The 10,328-nt window shown below is 32.5% G+C and overlaps 1 protein-coding gene and 1 pseudogene across 2 annotated transcripts; both read right to left on the reverse strand.

The window, feature by feature from the left end:
* Positions 1–2,400: 2,400 nt before the first annotated feature.
* Positions 2,401–4,699, reverse strand: LOC148178211 (juvenile hormone esterase-like). Its single transcript, XM_088050843.1, has 9 exons — positions 4,530–4,699; positions 4,216–4,482; positions 4,009–4,162; positions 3,773–3,958; positions 3,517–3,722; positions 3,265–3,439; positions 3,040–3,209; positions 2,715–2,986; positions 2,401–2,663 (listed from the first exon to the last, which is right to left on the reverse strand). The coding sequence occupies exons 1-9, from the start codon at positions 4,581–4,583 to the stop codon at positions 2,471–2,473; spliced, it is 1,677 nt and encodes a 558-aa protein (XP_087906969.1). The 5' UTR covers positions 4,584–4,699; the 3' UTR covers positions 2,401–2,470.
* A 670-nt stretch (positions 4,700–5,369) lies between these two features.
* Positions 5,370–7,453, reverse strand: LOC148178212 (juvenile hormone esterase-like; annotated as a pseudogene). Its single transcript, XR_015769711.1, has 10 exons — positions 7,373–7,453; positions 7,177–7,326; positions 7,028–7,142; positions 6,834–6,984; positions 6,603–6,788; positions 6,350–6,555; positions 6,132–6,306; positions 5,910–6,082; positions 5,608–5,857; positions 5,370–5,562 (listed from the first exon to the last, which is right to left on the reverse strand). The product of XR_015769711.1 is annotated as a juvenile hormone esterase-like (transcript).
* Between the last annotated feature and the right edge of the window lie 2,875 nt (positions 7,454–10,328).

Below are 10,328 nucleotides of genomic sequence, written 5' to 3' on the forward strand. Positions count from 1 at the left end.
AAATTATACTCCTACTCACAATCTCAAGGTATTTATCGGAGACTGCAGATAAATCTTTCGCGTCTACCGTCAGTAAAAGTCTAACAAGGCCTGGGCACAGCATAGGAATACAATCAGTAGGGAAAGCTTACCGACATTCGGCAGCCGTTTTCATGAGTAGCATGGGTGATCCTTCAGCTTGGGTTGCGGAAAAATAAAATGTTCAAAAAGCGTAAAAAAGTAAAAATTTAATATTACCTAATAAGTATTTTAATCATACCTATCCCGAGGGCTAACTAACCCCCGATATTTCATTATTTATGGTGTTTTAATGTAATTAAAAAGAAAAATGCAAATTAATAGTTGACAAAGTGCGATTGTTTCGTACTTGCGAGAAATCATCTCTAATTCTTTTTATTTTTACTAATTTTATTCGCTGCCCTTATACGGTGTGACAAAAAATTCCAACATATTTTATTTGTATTCCCAAATCATACATGTTATACAAATAATTATTTACATACAGGTGTCCGAAAAGTGGTTTGCACAACAAGAAAAGAAAAAAAATCACACTGTTTTCGTAGTAGGACCAAAATAAAATTAGGAAAATGGCAACATTGCTAAATTGACGACACTACAAAGGTTTCTTCATCAAAGAAACCAATAATCACCACAAAAGATTGCGACTATCATTTTCATTCGGCTGAAAAAAATACCATTAGATATATTTGTGGTTTTATAATAAAAAAGTGTTTAACAATACATTTTTGCAAAACTTGCACGAAATATGCCAATGACTATCAAATTTTGGACGAAACAACAATTTATACGCACTTTAGAGCCTATTCAACCAAAAATATGGAAGTCTTTGGAAAATTATACATACCCAACAATATTTTTTTCTTATACAAATGTCAACTTGAAGATGATTTTTCAATAATTTTGAAAATATTGGAATTCAGAAAAATACGCTTGGAAAATTTGTTGCTATGTACAAAGAAGTTATTTTACTTCATCCATGTGAAAATTTTCCACATGAATATTTGTGAGTGTTATATAGCAGAATGCGGCTATTTTACACATTAAAGTTTATAAATGCAAATTTTAAATATACCAATTTAAAAGGTGAAAAAATTAATAGAAAAAAAATTTATATTCCAGCATTAATAAATGGATACAGTTAACATAAGCGATATTTTTGTATGTTTGTATATAACATCTATGTGTTTTAAGTATCACAATTTGTATAAAGTTCATGTTTTGTATTTGTAAATAGGACCACAATCATATTAAATTGTTTATACGGCGTTATTAATAATTTGATGATACTATTTATAAGTACCTATGTAAAGCTTTTGTGAGACATTGTGTAGTAGTAAAGTTGTAACAACTAGTTGTTTAACATTGTTGTATTATTTAAAATAGGAATTATATTGAATTACAATGTTTATAAGTTTTTTAATGCTGTTTGAGACCACTGAATTCTTCCAAATTATTAGGGCAGTTTTTAAATCTGAGAGTGCCATCTATGTGCGAATTATTAAAAGACCACAATTGGCGCAATTTTTTAAATCTAGGGTTGCCATCTGGCAGCAAATAGTCGAAGGACCACCAATACTTCGCTCAATTTGGTGGCTCAACATCAAAGGTGCCGACCAAAGCTTTCCCTACTGCTTATCTCTCTATGCTGTGGCCTGGGAATCATTGCTGTGTTCAAAAGAAGGATTTATGTAAGACGCAGTTTCTCCCGCCTTCTTTTGGAAACTCCATGGGCTCTAAAATAAACCACTTTCTAAGATCGCTCCTTGAAACAGACCAAACTCTGAACTTAGTTAAATGAAAATTGGTTATTTAAGCAAGCAAACCATTGTTCTTTTGGTTGAGCAATTGATAAGCACAAGAAACCGACCCCGCACTTTGACCAAAGACGTAAAACGTCTTGTTTTCTAAAGTTTTACCTTCGCGTTCACAAATGAGACCATTTGGAGTTGAACAATTGGATCTGATAACTTAATTTAAGAAAAGAAGAAAGAAAAAAGCATTACTTATTTAAAATCTACCAATGTATGGATGTGTGCTAAGAGCATAGCACATTGAAGCAATTTTAAGTACATTTTGGTTTTTACTGGATAATAAATTTCCAGTTATCAATCGAGTGTTTCAGTGTATGGTAAATCATTTGAATCAATCATTTAATATTAATAATACGATAGCTGAAGAGTTTAAAGAATCTAAGCAAGATACATGTGAGAGTTCCAAGGTATTGAAAAATTCTGAAAAGCAAAATATTTGTTTAAAGATAATAATAAGTTAATAGGAAAGTTTTGTTTGAAATAATAAAACCCAAAATGCCTGAATAAAGTAAATCGACCCTCAAATGGAAGCCGTTCTCAGTTATTTTTTCTCGAAAGGGTATAAAAATGCGCATACAAATTATTTTTACTAAATTTTTAGATAATAATTACATTGTATTACTACCGCTTTTTTTGTTTTAATAGGTATCCATTAACAAAGGTCCAAATTCTTCATAAATACGAACCCACCCAGCATAAGTGTCTTCCTTGGGATGGTTCTTAATCTCCAAGTCTTCATCAATGTTGAGATAAAAGTAATCATCATCATATGTCGATACTGCCGGCCACGTGACATTCTGAAGTAACTTTGAAGGTTCAGGTGTTGGGTTCCTAAATCCACACCAAAACAACTTATTTCAGATAACTAATATTAATACTTACTGATACTTGGCGAAATTAGTCCAGAGCTTGATCAATCGTTGACTTGTGACCGCGTCACCTTCCGGATATTTGCTGAAATCACATCCGTTTCCAGAACAAAACAGATAAGCAAGCTCTTCAGTGTGTGAAACCTTTTCTGCACCTTCGTAAGTAATGTTGCAATTGCCAAGTAAACCATCGTACGAAAAAATGTAAAAATAGGTATCTGCAAGTTTGGAGAAGAGTTCGCCATGTTTGATCACGGATCTAGTGAAAGCAGTATCACTAAAATACTGCAAACAAAAATTATAGAATCTTCAACAATCACAGTTTTTAGGTCACGTACTCTAATAGCGCTACCTAGATTTTCACTAAATAGTTCATTTCCAGTGTACAATTGTTGAATTAAACGTCCTACTATTACAAGATCATTTATTGCTGAAAGTTGCATATCTTTTGGTGCTAACGAGGTTACATGATCATAATTTGGTACAGCTTTCTTAAAACTTTCTGGATCTGCAAAGATACGAGTACATTAGAAACGATATCTTCACTAAACTTGTAATCTGACCTTGGTTAACAAATTCTTCAGAGGTAATTCCAATAAGAATCGGTACCCTTACCACATTTCCGGCTTCTAGAAGTCCATACATTCTTTTGGTAAGAAAGGCATCTGGATTTTTTTCCTCTATCACCGGAGCAAAAAGAAATCCTTGGGTAATTTCAGTTGGATAAGGATTATTGTACTACAATGTTAACAACAATATTAGTTCTAATCTTAGTGCAATAAAATAATAATTATAATATTAAAAATTATACTTACAATTTCAGCGTATTGATCGACCACTGTAGATAAATCTTTCGCATCCACAGTCAATAAAAATTCCAACAATGCCTGGGAATCATTGTTGTGTTCAAAACTTGAATTTAAGAAGAACGCAGTTCTAAAGGCAATTTGTCTGGCGTCCCTCTGGAAAGCCCATGGACTAAGAAAAGAACCACTTTCTAAGATCGCCCCTTGAAACAAACCTAATTCGGATTTTATTTTAAATGAAAATAACTTATTCGAGTAAGCAAACCGTTGTTTTTTTGGTTGAGCAGTTGATAAGCACAAGAAGCCGACCCTGCACTTTGTCCAAAAATGGTAATTCTGTTGGAATCTCCTCCAAAAAGATGAATATTGTCGTGTGTCCACTGAATTGCAAACTGTTGATCTTTAAGGCCGTTGTTTCCTGGAATTACCGTATCTTGAGTAGAAAGAAAGCCTGCAATTTCGTTAGTTATATTCAAAGAGTGCGAGGATGATTTCTGTTACCAAATATTCCTAATCTGTAATTTACAGAAACTAAAATAACATCATTGTTGATAAAAAGATCAGGACCAACATCCATTCCTGATCCCCCAACAAAGCCACCGCCATGTATCCATAACATCACAGGTAATGAGACGTTGTTGTCTTCACTTGGTAACTAAAACAATTTTCTTATATCCGCTTTCTTCTACTTAATTTTTTTATAGTTACTTGAGGAGTGGCTACATTGATGAAAAGACAGTCTTCTGATTCGTTTTCGTTGTGACCATTTCTCTGATAACATATGGTATCCATTTTGGTACCATCGCGAGTTCCTTCCCAATCGAGTGCTGGTTGCGGCGCCTTGAATCGCAATTCTCCAACTGGAGGAGCAGCATATGGTATTCCATAAAAAGCGAAATACGTTTTGTTTTCCAAAGTTACGTCTTCACGACCACTGATGAAACCATTTGGTAGCTGGACAGTTGGATCTGCCAGCTGAATTTAATAAGTTAGAGAAATGAATTATTTCGTGTGCATACTACCAAAAAATTAAACTGTCCCAGAAGCACAAAATAGGGAAGTAAGTTGAAATACATTTTGGTTGATACTAAATAAAATTCTGGAAAACTTCTATATAAAGTTCAAAAATTTTCGAGACATCATTCATCAAACTGTCGAAGGCTCAAGATTAAATCATTTGCTTATCGCATAGTGTTCCACTTAACAAATCAAAATGAGTGTCTATGAAACAAATTTAACCTTTTAAAAGATAAAAATATTGAGTTAACTTCCGTTTCATTGACTATAAAAATTTTGTCTATTTTTTGCGGTTTAAGAATTCTAAGAAAGGTTTTATACAATTTTATCCACTTTAATGTTCTAGGCAAAAACAAGATAAGCTGGAATTAAAAACAATTTCTTTGAAAACAACTCCAAACCTATTTTTGTACGATTTCTAGATTTAAAGTTTGTTCTAAATTTCTTAATGTTCGTTTTTTTTAATTCTTCTTCAGATTCTTAAAAATGTAGTAAATTATTTATAAATAAAATTTTTAATTTCAGATCTCACAATCTTTAAGATTTAAATTATTCCTATTACATTATTTTTTTGACCTTTTTTCCTTTTCTTCAAATTTTTTCCGATTTATTATATCTTCGACAATTTTAAAATTTTCTTTAGATTTTTTTAAGTTGGTCTTCAAATTTCAAACTTCGTATCTGAAGCAGTAATGATTTTGAATCTGCTTCATAATTGGAAATGAAGTAACGGAATCTATCCGTACAATTCTTTATCAATGATAATAATAAATTTTGTAATGATAAGATTATTATTTTATATTTTAACATTTTGAATGATGTAAGTACTTAAAACATGCATATTTTTAAAACGTATCAAAATCATCATAACCTAAACTATCATACAACTTGATCCACTCATCGTAGGTCTTCTGCTTTGGATGACTTTTAACTTCCAAGTCTTCATTTATATCCAGATAGAAGAAATCACCGTCATCGGTTGACACTGCGGGCCACGTCACGTTTTGAAGTAACTCTAAAGGTTCTGGTGTTGGATTCCTAAATGGTAATTGTCATTTCCAGTACTTATTTTTAATTTTTTACTGATATTTAGCGAAATCCGTCCACAGTTTAATCAGTCGTTGGCTGGTAACATGGTCACTTTCAGCGGTTCCCCAACAAAACAGATAAAAAATATCTTCAGAATGTGAAACTTTTTCAACGCCATCGTAAGGCGGATTATCACGGTTAGGAAGTTGACCATGATAAGAAAAAACGTAAAAATAAGTGCAATTTTAGAGAAAAGTTCACCGTGTCGGATTATCGATCTGGTGAAAGAGTTGTCACTGAAGAACTAAAATAAAAATTAAATTTTCGTCAGGAAGAAGAAGTTTGAAGTTGCTCACTCTAATAGCGTTTCCTAAATTATCAACAAATGGTTTGCCCCCGGTATATATTTTTCGAATTAAACGCCCCATTTCTGTAAGATTTTTCTCGTCTGTAATTTGCATGTCTTTGGGTACCAACCAGTCTAAGTGCGCGTCGTATTTTGGCATGATATCCATCATGATCTCTGGATCTGCAAAAACATTTTTTACATCATTATCTGTTAGACTAGAATGAAGAACCTTGGAAGCCGTATTCCTCAGATGTGGTACCGATTAAAAGTGGTACCTTGACAACGTTTCCAGCTTGTAAAAGTCCGTACATCTTCTTTGTGATAAACGCGTCGGGATTTTTTTCTTCAATTACGGGTCCATGGAAAAATCCTTTAATAACCTCATTATCGTACGGTTCATTATTCTGCAATACAAATCAGTTCTAACCTAACAACAGAAGAATTTACCATCTCGTAATGTTTATCTACAGCTTCAGCAAGATCGCTCGCATCTACAGTCATCAAAAAGTCCAACAAAGCCTGGGAGTCATCACAGTTTTTAAAAGTCGAATTCAAATAAGAAGCAGTTTTAAAAGCAATTTCTCTGGCGCGTCTCTGGTAAGCCCAAGGGCTCAAGAAGGAACCACTTTGCAAAATCGCCGCTCGGAACAAACCTGAAACTTCTTAGTTGCATGAATTGAAAAACAAACCGAAGACAGACCATTGTTGTTTCGGTTTAAGAGTTGGTAAGCGCAAGAAGCCGAACCTGCGCTCTGCCCAAAAATCGTAATTTTGTCCGGATCTCCTCCAAAGAGATTAATATTGTTGTGTGTCCACTTTATCGCAAACTGTTGGTCTTTCAACCCGTTGTTTCCAGGAATTACCTCATCCTGAGTTGAAATAAAACCTTAAAGCTCAGTTAAGAAAATTTCTACAAAAAGTTACTTTGTACCAAAAATTCCCAGTCTGTAGTTAATCGAAACTAAAATAACGTCGTTGTTCATAAAAAGGTCACCACCTGGATTTAGTCCTGAGCCTTGAAGAAATGCACCATCGTGAATGTACAGCATTACAGGTAAAGCTTCACCACTATCTGGTGGTAGCTGAAATAGTTACGTCAAATTTGTAGTTTTTGATCTTTTTTACCTGTGGAGTGTAGACATCAAGGTAGAGACAGTCTTCAGCCTCATTTTCACTATGAGTAAATCTTCCACGACGTCCACTTATTGCTGCTACCATCGCGTGTTCCATCCCAATCGAGGTGCCTAAAACTCATTGTTGAGAATTTAGAAAATATCTACTGTTCTCACCTTGAATCGTAACTCTTTGGTTGGGGGAGCGGCGTATGGTATTCCATGGAAAATGTAGTAAGTTTTGTTTTCCAAAGTTTTACCTTCACCTCCACGGATCAAACTATTGGGTAGTTCAACGGTGGGAGCTGCTAGCTATATTTAGTAAATTAGAGCGAACCAGTTAAAACAAGGACTTTACCAGAAAGTGAATTTGGGTTAAGAACGCGAAACTTTGAAGTAACTTTAAATACGTGATGTTTGCTACTATTTGTAAGTGCATAGTAAGATGGATCTCCTTTTGTCTAATTTTTTCCGGTTATCATTCAAGTACTAATATATTTAACAATAGACCCTTTGTATTGTATTGGTAATGATAGCATCTAAGTGAAATGAGAGCCAAATGAAAGTAAAGTTTTAATGATTTTATTGGTAAGGTGAATTGGGGCGAACGTAATTTAGACTAGTTGATAATTCTGTCTCTACTGAGTAGAATTATAAACCAATTTTAACTAAATTTATGTAATAATATCTTTGATATGTACAAAAGTTACTTAATTACTAATATGGTGCTTATATTTATATAAATCGAATTGGAAGAAAATAAATGTGGCTACAATTAGCCTCGTGCGGTCTTATCCTACGTTCGGACTTACCCCAAGTCACCTTACTTTAAAAGGCTTACGTATAATTTTACATAAATACTTAAAATTTTTGTATTATATAAGTTATTATAATGTTAAAATGCAAACTATTCTCAGTCCCTAAATATACACATACATATTTTTTAATTTTGCCTGGCGCATCCACCATATTATGTGCTTAATACATATTTTTTTAAGCGGACTCCCCCTTTTATAATATTGTTTTTATGTCAAAAAGGTTTTATTCAATATGTCATAGCCGATTCAAAGAAAGGTTTCTCTCAGTTTTGCTATTCCTTGAAAGTATTCGCGTATGTAAACAAATCTAGAACTCTTGGCAGCAAAATTATATACCAATTAATCAAAATCAAATACAAATCGAAATTATAACCCATATTTCTATTTTTCCCCTTATCTGGATGCATTTATGATCTTTGATCTCGACTTTGTTTTTGATTTTTTAATTTTGCTGATAGAAGTTTACAATTTTATACACTAGAGGACGCCACTGCGAATACTATTTTTAGGAACAGCTAAAAAACTCTTCTTCACTTCAGCGGATAAAAATGAAGTTGTTCAAGCTTGGTGTTTGGATTTACAAATTAGTAACCGATTCGAATACGTTTGAAAGGCAACACTTGTGTCCACCCTAAAAATCGTCTTTAATTTTAAAGATAAAATTTTGAAATTTTGCATACGCTTATAGTTGACAAAGCTCTAGATTTTGTTTTTTATCATGGTTTGTTTGGCGTCGCCAAGTATAATTTTTTAGCGATTCTTGAGTTTTTGCGGAAATATTCCCAAATTAAAATTTTTTTCAACATAACTGTGACACAAATATTTGAGTTTTTATTTTAAATCTAAATCAAATTGTGTTTAAAAGCGAAAAAAACGCTGTTTTATTAAGTTAGTTTTAAAAATTATGACAGCGCAGTGACAAACTACGTTTGCACCAAAATTTCACAAGTCACTTCATTCTTCTGTATGAAGGTCAATTTTGATTAACTTGAGCATGTTGCACTTTTTGGACATTAAAAATCGTTAATTAACATCGACAAAGCGACAATTTCACCAAGTAAGCTAACCAAAAGATAGATGTCATTTGTGACACAAGATGTTGACAGATGGGTGTAAACGTAGTTCCCAATGTTGACGTAATGATATTGGAAACAAACTTGATAAAACAGCATTTTTTCCTCAAATTTTAAATACAATTAGCATTAAATTGAAATATTTTTAACACATTCATACTGAAAAACAATTAAATTAGAGCTTGAATTTACAAACTCTCATAATTAGCTAAAAATTACATTTTTAGGGCGTCGCGCCGCCAAAACTATCAGTGATAAATAACAAATTTTTGCGTCGGCTTCTAGAGTTTTGTCAACTTTGAGTGTATGCAAAATTTTCTAAATTTTATCTTTAAAATTAAAGACGATTTTGAGGGTGGACACAAGTGTTGCCGGACTCTGTATACTTTTGCCTGCAGCTGTAAAAAAGAACTAATTTAGACAAAAGCATGAGTTAATTTAAACAAAATAATGAAGTTTATTACACATTTGTATTGATTTGTTATTACATAAGTTCTTCAAGTGTCTACAAATTCGAAGAAGAAAAAGAACCAACCAAGAAAAAGTCCTTTAAAAAAACAAGAATCAGCCAGAAATTAAGAGCATAAAGAACATAAAAAATAAAGGACGTTTTATTTGAAATAAAAAAGTTATTTTACTTTAAAGCAACTGGAAATTAACGCCTATTGTGGAAACAAAATTTGAATTTTTTGCTCACATTTTTACAGAAATTACAGATAAAATTAGTCAACAAAAAAATTGTACAGGTGAAGTAAAAAGTCATTTCTAAAATAAAACTTCAAAACTGAAGTCACGGATTTAAAGATATTTTTAAAAAATAGTTTTTGAATGTTTTATTTAACAATTTTTTTTTGAAAACTTGCAATGTTATGAAATTGCCAGCAGTGTTTTGAAAAGCCAATTTAATAAGCTTTTCAACGACACATAAAACTCAAAGATTTTAGTAGTTTCCACGATATTTTTGACAAAAAAATGATCTCATGCCTCGTAACTTAAAAATTATTACATCGATATTTTATTCTAATAGATCAATCTTTTATTGTTTAGAAGGTATAAGACAAAAAACAGACAAATTTTTGAAAAAATTAAAAAAAGGATAAGCATTATAAAATTTCTAGATTTTGCAAGTTAATTTTGAAAAGTGAATTTCCGAGTTCTGACCTGATGGAGCAAAACGGGCTTCGGATGCATAATCAGAAGGCAAAATTTGTTGACTAGTGTTGTTTATTGTGCAAACGAGATGTTGCAGAAGTTTTTAAATGAATACAATGAAGCCCACCTAAGCTCAACTCCGCTGCTTCAAGTTTATAAAACGACCTTATCCTGTGATCCTGACAAACAAAAATTGGATTTCTTCTGTAGGGATTTTAGGTTTGGGTGCTATTTTAAAGAGACAGGATTCCTTAAAATAGTAATATTTCAG

Source organism: Gnatocerus cornutus, chromosome 2, assembly GCF_029298725.1.
Source record: "Gnatocerus cornutus isolate USDA-ARS CGAHR chromosome 2, icGnaCorn1.1, whole genome shotgun sequence".
In the NCBI taxonomy this organism is placed as follows: Eukaryota; Metazoa; Arthropoda; class Insecta; order Coleoptera; family Tenebrionidae; genus Gnatocerus; species Gnatocerus cornutus.